The sequence below is a fragment of the Stegodyphus dumicola genome, chromosome 1 (assembly GCF_044657685.1).
Source record: "Stegodyphus dumicola isolate Sdum_Otavi_A_Nest chromosome 1, ASM4465768v1".
Taxonomy (NCBI): Eukaryota; Metazoa; Arthropoda; class Arachnida; order Araneae; family Eresidae; genus Stegodyphus; species Stegodyphus dumicola.
This window is the reverse complement of record NC_140768.1, coordinates 145,498,877-145,519,755: the sequence shown is the minus strand read 5'-3', so window position 1 is coordinate 145,519,755 and position 20,879 is coordinate 145,498,877. Positions and strand designations below refer to the sequence as shown.

At 31.1% G+C, this 20,879-nt stretch overlaps 1 protein-coding gene and 2 long non-coding RNA genes across 5 annotated transcripts; 2 read left to right on the top strand and 1 right to left on the bottom strand.

Annotated features, from left to right (window-relative positions):
- Positions 1-112: 112 nt before the first annotated feature.
- On the top strand, positions 113-5,699 carry LOC146999299 (uncharacterized). The gene is made up of 2 exons (XR_015042493.1): positions 113-246; positions 5,248-5,699. It is a non-coding gene; the product is annotated as an uncharacterized LOC146999299 (long non-coding RNA).
- Positions 3,503-16,199, bottom strand: LOC146999298 (uncharacterized). Of its 3 annotated transcripts, XM_085821639.1 has the most exons (4): positions 16,067-16,199; positions 6,963-7,121; positions 4,769-6,831; positions 3,503-4,432 (listed from the first exon to the last, which is right to left on the bottom strand). In XM_085821639.1, the coding sequence occupies exon 3, from the start codon at positions 5,879-5,881 to the stop codon at positions 4,778-4,780; it is 1,104 nt and encodes a 367-aa protein (XP_085677765.1). In that variant the 5' UTR covers positions 5,882-6,831; positions 6,963-7,121; positions 16,067-16,199; the 3' UTR covers positions 3,503-4,432; positions 4,769-4,777. The 3 variants fall into 3 exon arrangements, with proteins under 3 accessions (XP_085677765.1, XP_085677752.1, XP_085677759.1); XM_085821626.1 differs by having other exon boundaries at positions 3,503-6,831; XM_085821633.1 differs by having other exon boundaries at positions 3,503-6,831; positions 16,005-16,134.
- A 175-nt stretch (positions 16,200-16,374) lies between these two features.
- On the top strand, positions 16,375-20,405 carry LOC146999297 (uncharacterized). Its single transcript, XR_015042492.1, has 3 exons — positions 16,375-16,514; positions 18,184-18,221; positions 19,889-20,405. It is a non-coding gene; the product is annotated as an uncharacterized LOC146999297 (long non-coding RNA).
- Positions 20,406-20,879: the final 474 nt, after the last annotated feature.

Genomic DNA, 20,879 nt, shown 5'->3' with positions numbered 1-20,879 from the left:
TTATTTATTACTTTTTTTCTTAATTTTTTAACAACGAATAGATAGAAATATTTTCGTAGATCCCGGTTCTCGGTTCGGGATGAAAGGAAGAAAATAAAGCGGGAGGGGTGAATGCTAATTTGTAACACGGCTGTTCACGTTGTGTTCTTAATTATTAACAGCTGTACGCACGCAGAACCATGAGGTTCGAAACGCTCAAATAATTCGTTTTCGTACTCCGCAAAAATGTGCATTTTAAATAATTAAGTAATGCTTTTATTTTTATTATTGTTTATTGTCAACTAAAATTATGATAATAAATCAATTTTTATGGCGTAAAATTGTAACAATATATTTTTAATGCTTTTCTTACAATAACCTTTCAGAGGATGGCAGGTGTGACATAAATAGATTATTAAATTTTAATAATAAATACTATTTATTACTGATTATCCGTGACAGAATAGTTTGATGTATTCCCATGGTCATCAAAATTAGCAAACCACTGCTGGTGTAAGGAATATAGTTCAAATGACTCTTGAAAAGTAATGAAATGTGTAATGTTCAAGTTTTATTAACAATGCTACTGAAGAAAATTTGATTACTGTTGAAGGTTATTAGTATTGTGAAATAAATTATGAAAAGGATGGGTATTTGTTTCAATGTAAATTGCTTTAACCTGCATGCAAGTAACTTAAAAAAAAATACTGAAAACTGTTAATCAGAGTTCATACACATTTCTGCACACAGAAATTAAGGACCATTAATGAAAAAAAAATTCAGGACCTATGAGTAAACGCGAACTGAATAAATTCAATTAAAAATATTAGCGATGCCTGCATTTCACATTTGTAATACCATCCTAAAAATAAAATAGATCCATAAGTAGTATGTATTATTACTAAACATGAATTAACATAATTATTAATAAGTTTGAAAATGAAATAAACTTTAAGTAATTGATCAAGTAGCATTAAATATTTTACACTTATAATATTTGGGCATATTTGAAAGAAGTGACATTTACATTTTACCAACTTTATGTAACTTTTTTTTTATGTCTCATAATGTCACATACTTGGTCAGGCTAGCGGTTTAGTAAGTAGCAGGTTGATTTTATGTCAAATTGCATAGGTTAAAATGAGAAGTATCATAATCAGCATAATTCATAATAAAAGTTAATAACTTAATAATTAATTTCTGTTTAAATTTAATACCAATTTATTTCCGTATATCACGTTTAACCTGTTAGTTTTACATCTACATGCTTATTATCTGTGAATTTTTACTACCATATGCTTAATATATTGTTTAGTCTGCTAACTAGAATTTACATGCACTAAAAATCACGTTTACGGCTCGCCTCAGCCTTTGCCTCAGCGTCGATGAAACGCGAGCTTGGCGAGTAAAAATGGAACGGCGCCAACGGGTTCTCTGCGGATGAAAACCCGAGCAGTAAAAACGAGACATATACGATGAGTAGTTACCAACTCCAACTTGCTTTATTTGCTGCGATTAACCTGCGAAATCGCAGGTTGTGTTCCGGCTATCGAACTTTGGCCCAAGGCGTTTGACTTCCGGAGTACCTTTGCAACTTAATGCAATTACCTCCACAACTTCGATAAGGAAAACTGAGTTGAATAAGAAAAAGCATTGGCTAAAGGAAAAAGGAACAAACCGTTAAGGGTTTACTATGAAAGAAATGAATAAGGGGCGAATTCAATAGCAACGCTCTGATAAATTGCAAATGTTAGCTCGCAAGAGGCGTTCCTGCTATCGTCTGCTAAAGTCGAATTCAAGTGCAACGCTTTACTGCTCTGGTAACTGATGACGTCAAAATTGCAATGGGCAGCTGGTTTGCTCTCGTGCCAGGAGAGCTTGTCCGATAAACTACATCAATATCCAATGAGACTGCGTGTCGATGTAAACAAAAAATATCAGTTCCCATGATTTCTCTGAGCTTATTAAGGCTCCTCTAAACCAGGCTGAATCACCAACTTTTCTCTCTTGGCGAGGGAGGGAACGCGCTACCAATTTTGGCGCGTTTATCGCACACGCTGGCTGAATGTCTGCTGTTTTTTTTTTAAAGATTTATTTTATAGACGCGCGGCATTCAGCGCACATAAACTTTTCGGATAATTAATTAATTCTCGAATAGTATATAGACGTTTTCACTTAAATAAAAATTTCGCGTATATTTTGTAAACATATTCAAAATAACTTATTCTTTAGATGTTTCAGTTTCGTTAGCAGACTAAAATAAATAAGATATGAATAAAAACTTTCAATAGTGTCAAATGGGGAAATAGTTAAAGCGTAGAGTGTGCAAATAAATTTATCTTAATGACATTTTAACAAAAATTTCCATAAAAACACTGTAAATTCATACTAAAAAAATAACTTAAGAATATGTTGTCATTTTAGTCTGAGGTATATGGAAATAATTGTGCAAGACTCTGAAGAAACACTTTCTTTTAAATGTGTGAAATATTTCATAACATATATGGAAGAAGAAAGTACAGCATTCTGTGTTTTGGATGACTTTCACCAAATGTAATATAAATACGAACTAGAAACCGTAATAAAAAGTCCTTCCTCTCCAATCAGATCACCTTTGTGTTGCATTGTATTTGTAATACTTCTAAAAATCCAATTTTTACCTAAATTAAAAAACAGTTATTCCATAAAAGATAATAAATTTGAACGTATATAGAATGAATTTTGTAATTTGAGTTATGTTACAAAATAATTCATAGTTTATATATTTTATACTAATAATTTAGATAAAACCTGTCCAATTTAAGAATGTGTGTTAACCACATTCTTAAATTGTAAAAGGACGACTTAACCACATGTAATTCATTTCAAAGCATAAAAGAAAGCTTATTTTTTATTTTACACAGCAACAGCATTTTCATGCAGTCAAGTTTTTTTAATTGTTAGTTATTATACATAATACTTAATTTTTAACACATTCTTATTAGAAAGCATAACTAAGAAACTTCTTTTTAAAGCCCCACAGTAATTGCAAAGAATGTCGTTAAATTTACAAAAGTATTGAAGATATATTGAACAGCATTATAACAAGAAACTACTGTACAAAATATGTAAATTTAACATAACTTCTTTTTTAGTATTTGCATAGTTTCCTCCAAATGAACCTTAATGGGAAGTTATCTTGCAAAAATTTAAAAGTATTAAAATGGCCTCTATTTAAGATGTAACTGCATTTATAATTATTTTGTAATTGTGAATAGATTATATTATTGCAATTAGATTATGCACTTACAACATAATTGCATAAAGTAATGAAATTAAGAGTTCACAGATACAATGTAATATAATTACAAAGCAATTATCTAAATTGTAATTATAATCACTTATTTAATACCACAATATTATTACAATCACAATGTAATTTAAATTGGGTACTATATTTGTATACCCTCCACTCAAAAGGAGGTACTGATAAGCCTGGAAGTTATTATCAACAAAAAGCCTGTTCAGGACAGTTTGATGACAATTTCCACCGGGCGAAAAGTACATTCTTAAGCCCAGGCAAATCATGACAATAAAAATCATTTAGTCTCATGATTCACTATATTTCAAACCCTAAATTTGAATTCTGCACCAAATTATTTACCTATATTTTAATATACTTTATGAATTATTAGAAGCGATATGGCAAATATCTTCTAAAAATAACTGTAAAATATTTGTATCCATTAATTGATTCAGATACACACTTTTATTATTTAAGTATATCAAAATAACAGTTTCATGTTCCTGAAATACAAAAGTTATGAAAAAAGTTAAAGTAATATTCTTAGAAGCATATGATATTAGTCACCAGCTGCAAAACAGTTAATTTTTTGCCCTAAATACAAGTTTATTACACAGTAGTCATACGTGTAACTTAATAACATGGTATATAAAAAATTAATGATAATAAGTTTATCAGAAATGAATTAATTCTGCAAATAAACTTTCTGCATTTGAAAATTTTCTACACCTGAGGGGAGGGAGAGATCTAGTACAATTAGATTTATTATAACTTCAGTTGGACCAAATACCTTCTCTCTCTCTATATATATGCATCACTAAAGAAATAAATAAAATTATCATGCTTAAAAAACAGATGTACCATACCAGTTTTTTTCCCCTTGTTACCCTTTACATTGAGAAATAACAAACAGTACAACGCTGAAAAATACTATCTTTGAAATTTTATTTAAATGAAGAAACACACACCATCTTTTTATTTAAGCATTACACTTCAAAAACAGATACACATACCAATTTATTTTCACTAGCCTTTATACTAATAACATGCCATATAAAAATGAAAAGAATTATCCTTGAAATTTAGATAAAATGAAGTAACACAATGAAAAATTTATGCACATGTACATCTTTTTTCTATTGCATGTTGTCTGACATGATCCACAAGTGCCTAAAAATGTACCCAAGGAAACACATTTCAATATTAACAAAAAATTGTTTACAGATTAAAATTCATTCATTTCATACCAGTATTATAAAGATCATGCATGAAACAAATCTGCTTTCCCATACTTTTAAGTAAAACTGAACTGAAATTTTATACTGGAAAATATGCTATATTTCTATATATTAGAAACAAGAAAATAATACCATAATAATATACTCATAGCCTAGCAGAAAGTAACATATATAACATCAAACACAGAAATTTATATACTCGTAGCCTAGGAAAAAGTAATACATATTACATAAAACACATAAATTATTTAATATAAAACATACATACCTTCTAAAATTATTTTACTTTTTGTTTCTTATTGGCCGATGCTGATGAATATGAAACGTTATGGGCTCTTTTGTTGATAAGATGCTGTGTAAGGCCTTTGCATCTAGTAATAAAAAAATTATCAATAATTACTTTCTTAAGATTACAGCATTCTGGCATGGCCACATGCGTACATTTATCAATTATTCTTTCAACTAATTCTTTTGTGATGGCTGATTGTAAACGAAGGAGTACATCTTTACATTTTTGAAATTCTCGTTCAGCTTCCCTACATATTTGATACATTCCTGAAGAGATGACCTTCAGTCCACCTTTATTGCTATGTTTTGTAAGAATTGTGCGATGCTCGGGTATGTCAGGTTCCAGCATGTCCTCTGAAATGGTCATAGCTGTTTTACAATTTTCACATATGCTTTTTTTTTTCAACAACTTATTATATATGGCTCCTGTGATGTAATGTATATCATTTTCTTCCACAGCTGGGGGCAAGCGACGTTTCACTGCCACTGCAGAAGAGGTAGATGGCACTACAGAATTGGAGATAGGATGCAAGACCTCCTTTCTGATAGCAACCTCTAATTCAGAAGCATCAAAGAGGCTGTGGTCACTTTCAGAACAATAATTTGGATTATTGATATCTGAAATGAACTGTGATAGGCACACTAATTTCAGTGCTCTCTTGGCTTGCAAAGCAGTAGGCTTTGCACCCAACTTTCGTCTAATCTGTGAAAAGGCATTTTCCAGCACATCTTGTGTCAACCTGCCTGGTAAGAAAAATGTAAACCCCTCGGAAAATAATTCTTTTGAGAGTTTCACAACACTCAATGTGCTCATAATAATGCCAGTTTGAAATGGCTTCCATGCTTTCCCAAACTGAACAGTTTCAGTCACATGAATGAATTTCAATAAAATATTAAATTTCTCATCTTGATTTTTGATAGTGATGCCTTTTTTTGGATGCCTTGTAGTCATAATTGTAAACCATTCTGCTACAAGTCTCAGCCACCATGCAGAAGTTAATGCTTCTTTTGCAACTTGGTGTAAAATACCTGCTTTTTCAATAGCAGCAGCTGTTTTTACAGAAAACAGTTGCACAGCAGATGCCCCATTCATCGAGGAAAAGTGTGTTGGGAAGAGATGAACTCTGTTCAAGTGATGTAGAGATCTCAGGGCAGCATCTGCTTCTATCTCACTTGACCAGAGTCATTTCACATACACTGAAGATACTATCCTCGATGGCAAGGCATGCTGGTGGCGAAATTCCTCTGGTAATATTATAATACTTGAAAGAAATGTATTTCTCATATTTTTAATGAGATGTGGTACATCTGCAATACTTTGAATGAAAACATCAGGTCCTCCAATGTTGTAATTTGTCTTCCTATCTCTCCTAGAGACAGACACATCCAATGACGACCACATTGCTCTGTTATTGCTTCCCATATCTGAAACAGAGGCTCTTACAGTTAAACCTATTTCTGTAGCTGCTACTACAGTTCTATGAATTAGATCTTTCATGTCAGAACCTGATGTTGAAGGCCCTGTTAATTCATTGGCAACAATCTGTTTCCATGATGTTTTAAGGCCTCTAAGCATTACAATAGTGTAATGCTTAGCTTCCTAACGTAACATTTCCAATGAATGACTTAGACGATGTATCAAAATCTTGATATGAAGCTATTTCCATTTCGTCAACTAAAAGGCAGCAGTTCCTATCAAGAGCATCCAATGAATGAACTTTTGTCTTGAGGAAAAAAAACAAATTTTCTTAAATGCCGAAATTAATTTTTATGTCCCTAATCCTCCTGTTCAAGGTACTGTACGATGGTGCTGGATATCCAGTACTTCTGAGGTAATTATATCCATGTTTGCTCAAAGCAAATCGCATCTTCAGTCCTTTTATAATGGACTTTTCTGACCAGTTCCTTTTTGACTGCACAGCAAGGGTTCCTACTTGCTCATCGGACAAAAATGATGTCAATTTTGCATCTTTTTCTTGAAGCTGTTGCTCAAGGAATTCTATTTTTTTTTAACAACTCTTCATTTGAAGCAGGTAGAGTTTCCTAAATTCAAAAAGAAATAGTAAACATGTTATGCTGTGATTATTTTTTTAAACAATGGTTGACTGAATTAATATATTTGTAATAACAATGATTTTTTCAACAATTTTTTTGGAGAATATTAAATAATTTACCACTTCAGTATTTGGCTTAGGACATCTTACTTCTCTTATCCTCTTGTCAGTTACAGATGGTGGTGGATTTGGAATGCTAAAGAGTGTTGGTACTGCAGTTTTTCTTAGTTTTTAACTATCTTTGCATAGTGACTCAAATTGAGATTCCTCAAAATGATCCTGTAAATACATAAAGTAATAAAAAAAAGTATACAAAATAAATAAAAGTACAAAAAACAAACCACATGAAAGAAATGTGAGAAAAGTGTTTCACACAGTGAGGTTGTGCCAAAGGCAGCAAGCATGAACTGTAAGTAAGTATAGGCAATAAATAAATATGCAGGTAATTAAATTAGGCCCAGTATTATAAAAAACTGAAACAATAAACAAACCATGTCTAACATATCAGCAGCAGCATCTTGTAAGCTTGGGCAGAATTTAATTATCCAATATTTATTTTTTGCCTATAATTTAAAGTGTTCTTTAGAACATTATCCAAAAATTAAATGAAGTAGTGTTTTGCTATAAAATTAAAAACAACTAAAATAAAACTTTATATTTCTTGCTATAGTGCTCTTACAATAGATAAGAAAATATGAGTTCACTTCACCCAACTTTTAAGATACTAGGCCGATAAATACATTTATAATTAGAGCAGACTATGATTCTTGTTATAATTGTAGTAATGTTTATTGCTTTAATTGAAATATTTAATTTTTAATTCTCTAATCATTCAAAACATAGGCCTAATTTCGAAGCACAGTGCCAACATGCATTTTAAAAAGCATCAAGGCCAGTTTAAACGACAATTTTTTAAATTACATCCCCACAGACATATCCAATTAAAGTTATTAAAAACTCTAGAACGTAGTTCAGTAGCTTTCTGAATTTGTAGGCAATTTCTTATTTAGAGATGACAACACAAAATAACGCTTCAGAAAATATTATTTATCATGTATAAAAATCTGCTTTGTAACACATATCAGTAATAACTGTTTATCAATGTCATGAGGATTTAATTTGACGAGATCACATTCTTTAGAAGTATCAAATTCATGAAAGGATTTTGGCTTGGCCTTTGAAATTCATCATTATAGGCAGATTTATTTGATTGTTATGCATGCATTAAACACTACACATGCATTAAAAACACTACAATTATTTTTGAAAAATACACATGCAGTTTCACAAGTTTTCTGTGCTTATTTGAATGTTCTGCATTCATTTCTAAATCTTTACTCCATTGCCAAATTGTATAATACTGTGATTATAAATATATGGTACTTGCAATTATTGAAGTCAGATTATATATATTTTGTCTCATACTATTCAATTTATTCTATTGACTTCAGATGTCAATGTCAAAATTCTGGAAGTTATTTTAACCAAGAAACATTAGTGGGCACCGTGCATAAAAAACTCATCTAACTTTTTAACAATAGTGATTATAAAATAAAGAAAAAAATTATATATCATTCCAACGATATTGCAACTATAGTATAATGTTACATATATCTTTAGCAAACATTCAGATTTTATCTTGACTTTCCAAATTATGATTTGTTTTTTAATAAGGAACAGCTTTAGTATAGCCCACCTTCAAAGTTTGGCGAATTTGGTTTGGCGCCAAAGCACATGAAATACGTTGTTTTGAAAAATGGTTGCCATCCAGATTTTCGACGAAACTCCGTGTTTAAAAAAATGGTAGCCATCTTGATTTCACCAGAAATCGTGGATAATAGAAATAAGTTTATGACTGTTATACACGGTTTTAAGAGAAAGAAATATTAAGAAATGATTAAGGTTAAAAGGATGTAATTTTAAAAACAATACCGGAAACCTTTAGCTATTTCACCTTTAATAAATAATTTGGTGTGACGTCACAATGTATTCTCCATGCTACGCGTAATTTGTATTTTCTCTTTAAAAAAAAATAATGAATTGTTTATTATTGTAAATTAACATCAAATTCTTTAAATTTACATTTCTGAGCTTAGGCGTAACTGAAAATAAGTATAATAAATTGTTTATATTTAAAATTATCATGATACAGTAAGCGAATTCTACCAGTTATTACAACGATAAAGAACGTCGCAGTCTCTCATACTTGTATTTCATACAGCTTCCATATTTTCAAAGATTTTTAAGCTTTAGCATTTATACAAATAAAAAAAAAGTTTTTTTTAATTAATATTCTGGAACATATCAATTTTATCATATTTACAAATTAACGTTTTGCTACGTAACAACATAATCCCTTATATACCAGTAAGTAGACAATTTTAATTATTTTCTAAAAATTTTTAAACTTCACATTAATGAAAAACAGGTTCTTAAATTTCTAAATCACATTATATTCTCTGTAGGCAGGCATACTAGAATTCTACACATAAATAAATAAAAAATTTAATTTCTCGCAATGGAAGAAAATATTATAAGAAAATAAATACTACAAATTAGGAACACTAAGCAATGCTTCACATACACACACACATACAGTGTCTCACAAAAGTGATGGGACACTTGTGCTTTACAAAAGGAAACTGTAGTAAAATAAATAAAAAAAAAAACATGTAAAAATTTTTTGTGGGTGTGTTTCATACTTAAATTTAGTAACAATTACTACATAACATACATTTTCTCAAAATATTAAAATATCAATTTAATAAAAATACAATTGTTTAGAACGGAGCAAAAAATGGCTCACATAAGTGATGGGACACTTACTTTTCCATCAAATATTTATCCAAAAATTTTACTTTATAAAAGGTTTTAATATTTTGTTGGATTTCCTTTTACTTTTAAAACATGATTTAATTTTCTTGGGATGGATTCGACTAATTTTTTTGCGATTTCTGGAGTGATTTTACCCCATTCTTCTTGAAGCACCGATTTTAATTAATTGTCTTTCCTGTGTTTTCTCCACACCAAGATTTTACCGTCAGAATGAAATATATTAAATTTACTCTCATCAGCAAATATAACTTCATTCCAGTAATCAGAATTCTTATTTATGTTGGATTTTGCGAAAGCCAGTCTGAGGTTTCTATTCTTTTCACTCACGAAGAATTTTTTCCTGGCTGCTCTACCGTGATATCCAGCAAATCTAATTACTCTTCCAATAGTCTCAGGATTAACAATTACTCCATATAATGCTTGTAAATCAGCAGCAACTTTGGGAGCACTCATTCTTGGATTTTTTTTAATATTTCGAACGATAATTCGCTTTATTCCATTGGATAGCTTTGATGGTCGGCCAGGTCTTCTTTATCCTGAGTCATATGATTCTTTTTATATCGTTTAATGATATTAAAAACTGTTGAATGACTCAGGTTAACGGTTTCAGCAGTTTCTCTAATAGAATTTCCACGTTCAATATGCAACTTAATAACTAATTTTCGAATTTCAGGCAAAGTTTCTTTTCGTTTAGCATTCATGGCTGCACAGAGATAAAAAACACAAAAATTCCAAAACAAACTGGAGAGAAATACTGCAGACGATTGCGATAAATTATTGCCAATTGCTTTGAGTAAAAATAAAAACCCAAAAAAATATTTTTATAGCTGACTTCAGACGATTTTTGTTGCATAGTACGTAGTAGTATCTAATGGTGTCCCATCACTTATGTGAGCCATTTTTTGCTCCGTTCTAAACAATTGTATTTTTATTAAATTAATATTTTGAGAAAATGTATGTGATGTAATAATTGTTACTAAATTTAAGTATGAAACACACCCACAAAAAATTTTACATGTTTTTTTAATTTATTTTATTACAGTTTCCTTTTGTAAAGCACAAGTGTCCCATCACTTTTGTGAGACACTGTATTATCAAAGAACTCGTATTATCAAGTGCGATTACGATTGCAAACACTACATATTATAATAATGAGGTAAAAGTTACTTATAGGGTCAAAGTTTACAGTTTTGCTACTGTTGAGTAGATCGTCGGGCTATCGATATAAATCGTAAGTCGGAAAGCATTATAAACATATCAAAACCAAAACATTAAAATACAATTTAAATGAAAAATGATGTCTTAAGTATAATTCACAATTAAAACAACAATACAAATTTAAAATACACAAACGATATGTTAAACATTGCATATAAAATACGTTACATTACAGCTCGTCATCACACATTATCTCGTTTTCCTTTGTAAACAATGATCCGTATTCGCCCGAAAAGCATCAAAGTTCGGTGTCCATGTACACATCCATCTATTTCCACCTTAAAAATATCAGAGAATTGCACAACCTCGGCATTGCGCACTACATTGGCTCTGCCCATGTACACATCGATCTATTTTCACTTAAAAAAACATCCTATAATAGCACAAACTAGGCACCGCGCACAACCTCGGCATTGCGCACTACATTGGCTTTCTCCATGTACACATCGATCAATTTTCACTTAAAAAAACATCCTAGAATTGCACAAACAAGGCACCGCGCACTACATTGGCTTTGCCCATGTACACATCGATCTATTTTCACTTAAAAAAACATCCTAGAATTGCACAAACTAGGCACCGCGCACAACCTCGGCATTGCGCACTACATTGGCTTTGCCCATGTACACATCGATCGATTTTACCTTTAAAAAAAATCCTAGAATTGCACAAACTAGGCACCGCGCACAACCTCGGCATAGCGCACTACATTGGCTTTGCCCATGTACACATCGATCTATTTTCACTTAAAAAAAATCCTAGAATTGCGCAAACTAGGCACCGCGCACAAACCATTATGCATTTACATGCAGATTGACAGAAGCGCACCACATGCGTCCTCCTTCAGATAGATATTGGAGGGAATGGACAAAAGTGCTACTAGAACGGAGGGGTGCGTGCTTTAAGCTTCACAAGATCATCAAGTTCTGCAGGGTACACTTTTCATTTGTCACCTAATACCTCCTAGCGCATAACCCTGCTACCAGATAAGTAATATCTGTTTGCTACTGTTATGTCCATATTATTTTCATCATACTCTTATCCTATTCGTTAGATGCATTTAACGTATTACCTTAAATACTACACTTTATGTGTCTTTTACTTGACTGTAATAATCATCCTCGATGTGTTTATAGTATTAACTTAATTATTATAATTGATATCATATGCTTTCATTTTAATCTGAATTTTGTAACTACAGTATATGTTGTCAACACATTAACGTGTCTAATATATTAATTTAATCATTATAATCGTAATCTTATGCCTTCCACTGAAACTGAATGTAGTAAATACATAATCCAACGTATATATATGTAAGTGGATTCCCATTAGCATTAAGTAATGAACTGACACTCTTATAAGTATGTTTCATAAGCAAATTATCTTAAGATTGTATTATATTATGTATATTTAAGCATTGCCATAAGTAATGTAAGCAAGATCCTGTATGCGTATCAATAATATGTGTTGCCAGTTGTACAAAATTTCATGCTTGTTTAATCATTGTACCATGGTATTCTGTGCTTTGCTTACTCTACTCAGAAACTTCATTCTTAGTACTCATTCATCTCAGTATGTTGCCATTTTTATCTCTTATGTTTTTATTGCATATTACCAAGAAGTGTCATGTAATCAAAATGCGCACTAAGTCATGTCAGCCATAGCACTTCCCTATATTCTTTATTATTTTACTGCTATGTAATTATGCCTTATTGCAAATCGTGTAACCTACTAAGCAAGCATATCTAATCTAGAATTTATCATGCGCTTACTTAGTATTAATAGTTATAAGATAGTTGCATCATTTCGATTTCCGCACAAAATTCCTGAAACACAGCTGTATGTTTTGCATTAAATTAAGAAATTTTGAAACTTATAGTACTATTTGCGAAATTTGTTATGCACTTATGAGCTTTAGTATTAAATACTATTCTTTAGTTACTCACTATTAATCGTTATTAATGTATCTCAGTATCATTCATTTACTTACCTATTCAAATTTGCAATGTTCTGCATTCGAGTATTTAATTGTTTATCTTATAATCCTATATATTATGTAAGCGCATATTATGAAACGCATATATTATGTAATATGTAAATAACGTGTGGCTGCTAGGACCTATTTAATGTTTATAATATTCTGTGTGCACAGCTACTAATGAGTACAATATCTGTGCGGATAGTAAGTTATATAATTTGTTCATTGAGCAAAACAGTAATAATGTTTGATGCTATGTATATTTTTTTAATGCTATGTGTAATTTTTAGTGCTATGTATAATCTTCATGCTATGTATGTAATCTTCATGCTATGTATATCATCATGCTATGTATGTATGTATGTACAGTATGTCTTTAGTATGTGACACGGACAGATACGCAGCATAGATTAAGCCAAGTTCACCAGTAACGATTTGTAGTGAAGTCCGGACACCTTACTAACTCAATGTACTAAATTTCATGCAGTGCTCTTAACCCATTACTGCCGATGGAACATTACACAATCAGAGCAATTGTAATTACACGCGCGTATGAATAATACTCAGCTCAGTACAGCACTTACATCTTTTCATGTAGCAGACAACGTCTGCAAAGGTGCCATTGTAACAACCATTACTGTGAATCGGTAACTTCTGACTTAGACTCAATAAATGCCGCTGGTTTGCGGGGCTCGCCCTGGCAGTGGCGGAAGTAGATAGTAGATAATTTCTACAGGTCATGCACTATTCCGATTGGTTATACCTGAAACCGGAAGCCTGGTCTGTAGTGCTCTGCCCATGTAAACATCGATCTATTTTCACTTAAAAAAACATCCTAGAATTGCACAAACTAGGCACCGCGCACAACCTCGGCATTGCGCACTACATTGGCTTTGCCCATGTACAGGTCAGGCACTATTCCGATTGGTTATACCTGAGGCCGGAAGCCTGGTCTGTAGTGCTCTGCCCATGTAAACATCGATCTTCACTTAAAAAAAACATCCTAGAATTGCACAAACTAGGCACCGCGCACAACCTAGGCATTGTGCACTACATTGGCTTTGCCCATGTACACATCGATCTATTTTCACTTAAAAAAACATCCTAGAACTGCACAAACTAGGCACCGCGCACTACATTAGCTTTGCCCATGTACACATCAATCTATTTTCACTTAAAAAAATCCTAGAATTGCGCAAACTAAGCACCGCGCACAACCTCGGCATTGCACACTACATTGGCTGTGCCCATGTACACATCGATCTATTTTCACTTAAAAAAACATCCTAGAATTGCACAAACTAGGCACCGCGCACAACCTCGGCATTGCGCACTACATTGTCTGTGCCCATGTACACATCGATCTATTTTTACTTAAAAAAAATCCTAGAATTGCAAAAACTAGGCACCGCGCACAACCTCGGCATTGTGCACTACATTGGCTTTGCCCATGTACACATCGATCTATTTTCACTTAAAAAACATCCTAGAATTGCACAAACTAGGCACCGCGCACAACCTCGGCATTGCGCACTACATCGGCTTTGCCCATGTACACATCGATCTATTTTCACTTAAAAAACATCCTAGAATTGCGCAAACTAGGCACCGCGCACAACCTCGGCATTGCGCACTACATTGGCTCTGCCCATGTACACATCGATCTATTTTCACTTAAAAAATATTCTAGAACTGCACAAACTAGACACCGCGCACAACCTCGGCATTGCGCACTACATTGGCTCTGCCCATGTACACATCGATCTATTTCCACTTAAAAAACATCCTAGAATTGCACAAACTAGGCATCGCGCACAACCTCGGCATTGCGCACTACATTGGCTCTGCCCATGTACACATCGATCTATTTTCACTTAAAAAAACATCCTAGAATTGCACAAACTAGGCACGTGCACAACCTCGGTATTGCGCAGCGCTTTGGCTTAGCCCATGTATATAGCGATCTCTTTTTACTTAAAAATCAGAAATTGAATAAACTCTGCATTGCTCATATACTAAGAAATCTTCTTTCACTTAAAAGAAATCGGAGAATTGCAGAAATTCGCGCATAAGCAACTCCATTGATTCGCGTTGGGGGAAAAAAAAAAAAAAAATTCTAGAAAAATTGAGCTTACTACAGGCGAATCAAGATCCTAGCCTAATTGATTTCTCAGCCGTACATTTCTTGCAAATACTACCATTCGATGACTTTTTCTGACTAACTAATCAGCATGGTATCTTACATTTTTCACAGAAAACGTTATCCTTCAATAATCGACAATCCATCAAAAATCTTCTAAAAAGTTCATACTCTATTGTCAATTCATACATAAAATATCTGTTCCCAAAATTTTACGCTTGTTTGAAAACTCCCACCTTAAATTTTCCTTTATAATCTCCTGATATTTAATTACAACATCACTAACAGCAGTTTTAGAGCAAGCAATAACTAAACGCAAAAATATCACCTCAAGTAGCCAAAAATATATATACAAAATAGTATTCACGGTATCTGAGCGTTAAACAATCGCCAATAACAGTGTTACGAATTGTGTATTTAGATATTAATTTTAGTAGAATTCTAATTTAAAATGTTGTATTTCCTCCTGCAACGCAGCGTGAGACAAATTTTAAGAGAAATCTATACCGGAAAAGTAAGAATACAGGGCACGTGCATTAAACTTTGAGTAAACGGATGTGTCGGTAATTTGTATTGAAATTGAATAAATGTAACTGACTACTAAATTAGCTGTAACCGTAATTCCATCCTCTTGTTTACATTGCGTTTGGCGAATAGTATGGGTTACCAGATCATATCATTTATCGCCGCTCTTGGTGATATTTTTTTTGTTTAAAATTCCAGGTGGGCTATACTAAAGCTGTGCCTTTAATAAATTTCAATATGCTAATGATTTTCATGTTACATTAGTATAATTTCCACAATTAGCACAGGAAAACAAAATTTGCGCTTTATATTAGAAGAGAAATTTCTTTTCCACATTCAAAACATCCACATTGGCGATGTTTGGCGACGGGTACATTAACCCTAGACTAATTTAATTATAGCTATTATTACAGAAATTAGCAGATACTTAGGTTATTGTACACAAGAATTTCACTTTACTTACACATTATAAACATCAGAGAAGATATAAACTCTAAATCAAGGCGTAATTAACATTATATTTACTAAGCAAATTTCAGCGCTTGGACCAGGTTTCCAATTGTCTCTTCGGCAATTATTTACCCATATTTTTCTTCTTTCTTCATTTTTAGGAAATTTTACCAATGTATGACCTTTCCGTGAATGATTTGAACAATTAATAGCTGCACATCCGCCCATTTTACACAAAAAAAACACAAAAAATTGTTGCACCGTAACTACACAGCCGCCATTTAATCTCCCACTTGGGATAGCGAATGCCTGATGATTCAGCCTGGTATATAGGAGCCTTAGAGCTTATGGTCAAGTGTTTACTGCGTTGTAGTGTGGTGTAACGAATTGTTCCAGTCCTGAAAACGAAACAAATATACAGACATGTATAATTCTTTTAATGTGTACAACATGTATTTAATGTGTACAACTTTATTTACTTTATCCTATAGAAAATTCCCTCCAAAGTAATCTAGAGCAACAGGTGTGTGTAAAATATATTTTACTTTTCAGACAAAAATCCTTGCTTTTTCAAATATAAACCACATTTTTTTCCCATTTTCAAATTACAGCATTTGGTTTTAATTCTTCTAATAGTAAGTTTAATTTAAAATTCAAATTTGTGTTATATTTTTATTGTTTAATGCAGATGCATGATTCTTCAGTGACAGTAGGCATGTTTACCATATGAAAATTGACTAGTTCTTGAATTATATAGTAATTAATAAGCCCATCTATCTACAAGCAGATAAGCCTGCTGAACACCGCTATCCCAGTCTCTTTTTAAATCCAGGTGAAAAAACTGGCTGCATGAGTTTTTTCTTCATTTTTTCAATGTATAACATGAATACTAAGTTTTCCTTAGTCTTCCATGCAGGCATTCCTTCCCTTAGACATTCATTATGTGATGAAACAGTTAAGAGCAATTTTTAGATTTATATTGTACATCGTTGGGAAAATATAAAAATGAAATTAAAGGTATTTCAATGTAATACAATAAATAAAAAATTATATGAAACCCTGATAATTCTAATGTGATATTAATGTAATATATACATCCAGAGTAAAGGTTAATTTATAAATTATGCTTTGTGTTCTGCTCATTATATTGTGCATTTACAGTACACTTTCTGCTTCTTAAGTGAAAGTTTGGACCCATTCTCATTTGATATCAGTTATGTTCAGATTTATTTATTTCATAAAATTTCAAAAAACAATTTTTGGCTATTAAAAGCTACAAGTGCAGAAACAAAAGCTTAATTTCTTTACTGTAACTGTGTCATGCTTCTCTGCTGATAATGAAAGTCGTCTTTTAATAAGATTTCTTTCATTGCATATATTAATTATATCTTTTACCATACTGGTTGCCATCTTTGATTATGCATTCTTCAATATTTTTTGGTACTTACGTATTAACACAAACACCTGGATCAGTTTGGTGGTCTTTATAAAATGAAAAGAGAAAAATACTTATCAGGAGAAGTACGTTGTTTTTGCAGCTTGCTTTTAGCATAACCAAACTATAAATATTTATCTAAGTTGGCAAAATGTTATCAACATATCAAAGGAAAAAACATTTAACAAATTTTAAAATACTAATTTGAATTATTAAATAAAAATTATATGATAGTTTAAAAAAAAACATTTTCCACAAATTTTTTGTCTAATTTTTTAGCACTTGTGCCAAGTGATTTGTTTTCACTTAAAAAAAAAAAAAAAAAATCAGAGAATTACATAAACTTGATACTGCATGCCTTGTCTATGTACCAAATTCATCTCATAGTTGTTTCCATTAGAAATATTTTCACTAAAATGTTCTTTTCCTGCAGAACTTTTAACACAGCTTCGTCTTTTGTTTGATGGTAAGCTCCATGAGCAGTATTTTAAATCTGAAATTAATCCAAAACAACTACTCGTATCTAAAATCCATTGGAACTTGAAATACAACATAAGAAACACATATGAAAATGGTGACATTGCTTGAATGAAAAATTGTCATGAGCATGTTACCTGAAAAATTTTGATACATAATCGTTGCCAGAGTTTGGCACATTTTTGAAAATTTGGTAACTTTTATTAAGGTGGTTTCCATAATATGCAAATATCTTTTATTCTTATGATTGCTTCATTGTATACTTTTTCCCTTTCCCTAGAGTGCAGCACAATACCACAAGTTTTCCAGCCAAATGCGGTATGCATTTCAAGTTTCTATATATTTATATAAATTTTAAGAGAGTAAAATATTGACAAAAACTGCATTAAGTTTTCAACTCTTGTTTTGTTTTTCATTAAAAATTTGCTACCATTATGAATAATTCATTTTTTTTTAATGTAAATGTTTTTAAGTATTTGTAGGATAAAGGCAAATTACATTTATTCATTCTTTCTTTGATATAATACATGTAGCTCTTTACCTGAAATCAATGTTTGTCAAATTATTATGCATAAATTAGAAGTATGCATGTTTCTCTTAAGTCAGTTATGTTTCAGGAACTATCTTTAATGAATTGTATAGAAAATTGTGGACGAGGTGTTAGGTGTACAGGAACGTGGTATATTATAAACATGTATAGTATCTCATAGTATATAAACTCATAACTTTGATTATGCAGTATGCTTTGTATATTATTTCTGAAAGCATGTATATTTCAATCAAGATTGTTGAGTAAACTTTTCTTGCTTTATGCTATCTCTGAAAGCATGTATATTTCAGTCAAGATCGTTGAGTAAATTGTGCTTATTTTATGCTTTTTTCTTTTTTACATTAGAAAATACCACACCTTTATCATGAGAAAATCTGCAATGGTATTTAGGAATGACAAGTTTGTATCTATTACATAAAATCTAATGTTTTCTGGATTCTTCCTTTCCTTTTCCTTCCAACAGAAAAATTTTAATGGTATAAATCAGCGGTTTTCAACCTTTTGACTGTAGTGCACCATCTAAGCAAAAACTGAAAAACATTAATACTACCACTAATTTTACAATGATTATTTTTCAATTCCTCAAATAGAAATATTAAAAACATATATATATATATTGCCATTTGCACACTCTTTGTATTATATATGTACACATAAAAAACTATTAGATTAAAAACTGATGATTACTTAATTATCAAAATTAAATTTAATTAAATTAATTATTCACTTGATTATCAAAATTTCAGTTATAATACTTTAATATTTAATTTCTTTATGTCTGCTCTTATTTCATTTAATGGTAATTTAGGATCCACTTTTTATTTTGGTGAGTATTTATATTTCAAATTTAACATGGAAAAAATCATTTTTCACACAAACAGGTTGTGCGAAAAGACAATACAAATTTGATAGCTTTATTTGAAATGCCTTTAAATTCTTTTTTTCGGTTCAGCCAAAAGTTAACAAGTGTGTCATTTTCCAAATCTTCAAGTCAATTTCGATCAAAGGAAATTTCTATTAACTATTCTTTTCTTTATGAGATTTTTGAATTTCATAGTTAAAAATAGTTTGTTTCTTTGCATACCATCGGCTGAGAACTGCTGGTATAAATTAATTATAACAGATGTAAATTAATATTTCTCATACAAAAGAGTTATTTCAATTCTTTATTGCGAACATTATATACAGAGTATGTCTTTTATTAACAACAAGATTTTAAGAATTTAAAATAATTATCATTAAATCCTCTTGATCTATAAACAGTCTTAAAAATTATAAAGGGGAAAAAATTGAAAGTTAAAGAAATCAATACTATGAATTGTTCCTTTTTAGAGAAGTTTCATTGTTTAATTAATTATAAAAAGTGTTTTACATTATGAAATATAAAAATTAAGAATATTTGAATTTGAATGAATATTTTAAAATTTTCCCTCAGGTAGAAGCTCAACTATTCGAAGCAGGAGACCGAAGAGAAAAAAGGAAGAGAGATGATATTACAGCTGCAGAAAAGGAAATAATTGAAACGCAGAAGAATATATTAATGTACTGTGTGAAATATGTGACTTGTATAAGCAATCAGTTGCAAATCAGTCTGCTGTCATAGAAAATCAAAATATAATTATTAATTTATTAAAAAAATAAATCATGCATTTCAAATATTACAGGTTTTCATTCTTGTATGTATTTCTGCAGTGTGGGATTCATATTTTAATTGTAAAATTTACTACTTTCTTAATTTTATAAAATTTTGTGATTATAAAAATTATTTAAAAGAAATTCACAGATCCATTATATGACATAAACATTATAATAATTCTAATACCACTATTATAAGTCTCGTGAAAATATTTATGCATTTTACACAGCAATTATCTTTTTCCTGGAGGAAAATGGGAATAAGACCTGTAAGAATCTTTAGTCAATGTATTACAAATTTTAATTTTCAGATATAACACGAAATGAATTAAATTGTTTTTCAATTATGTTAATAAGTTATATGAATGAGATGTGGTATTAAAAATTTCATTTCTTTTTATCATTGAAGAAATAACATTCGATATAATGCAGCTCCATAACAATGGCAGATAAAATTGACATTCTAATTTCGAAGTTCTAAAAATACAGAGATGACAACTATTAAAGTATGGCTAATGTCTAGTTTACAATAACAATGTTGAGTCGCGTACTAAAAATTAAGTGAATCAAACTGTATTTATTTTCCCCCTTCTCTTTTTTTGGCTGAAAAACAATTTATTATACACTCATGATTTTACTTAAATGTATTTCTTTTAATGGCAAACCCACTGAGGTAAGTATGCAGTAAGTTATAGTGAATGCGTAATGATGATATAAATCTAAATTCAGCAAACAATCTTTCCCTTACTTTAATGTTTTAAAATCTAGAATTAAAAGAAAAATGTATGTTC

Excerpts from the sequence above, each read along its gene's own strand:
- LOC146999298 (XM_085821626.1), bottom strand. The coding sequence starts at position 5,881 with ATGAATGGGGCATCTGCTGTGCAACTGTTTTCTGTAAAAACAGCTGCT.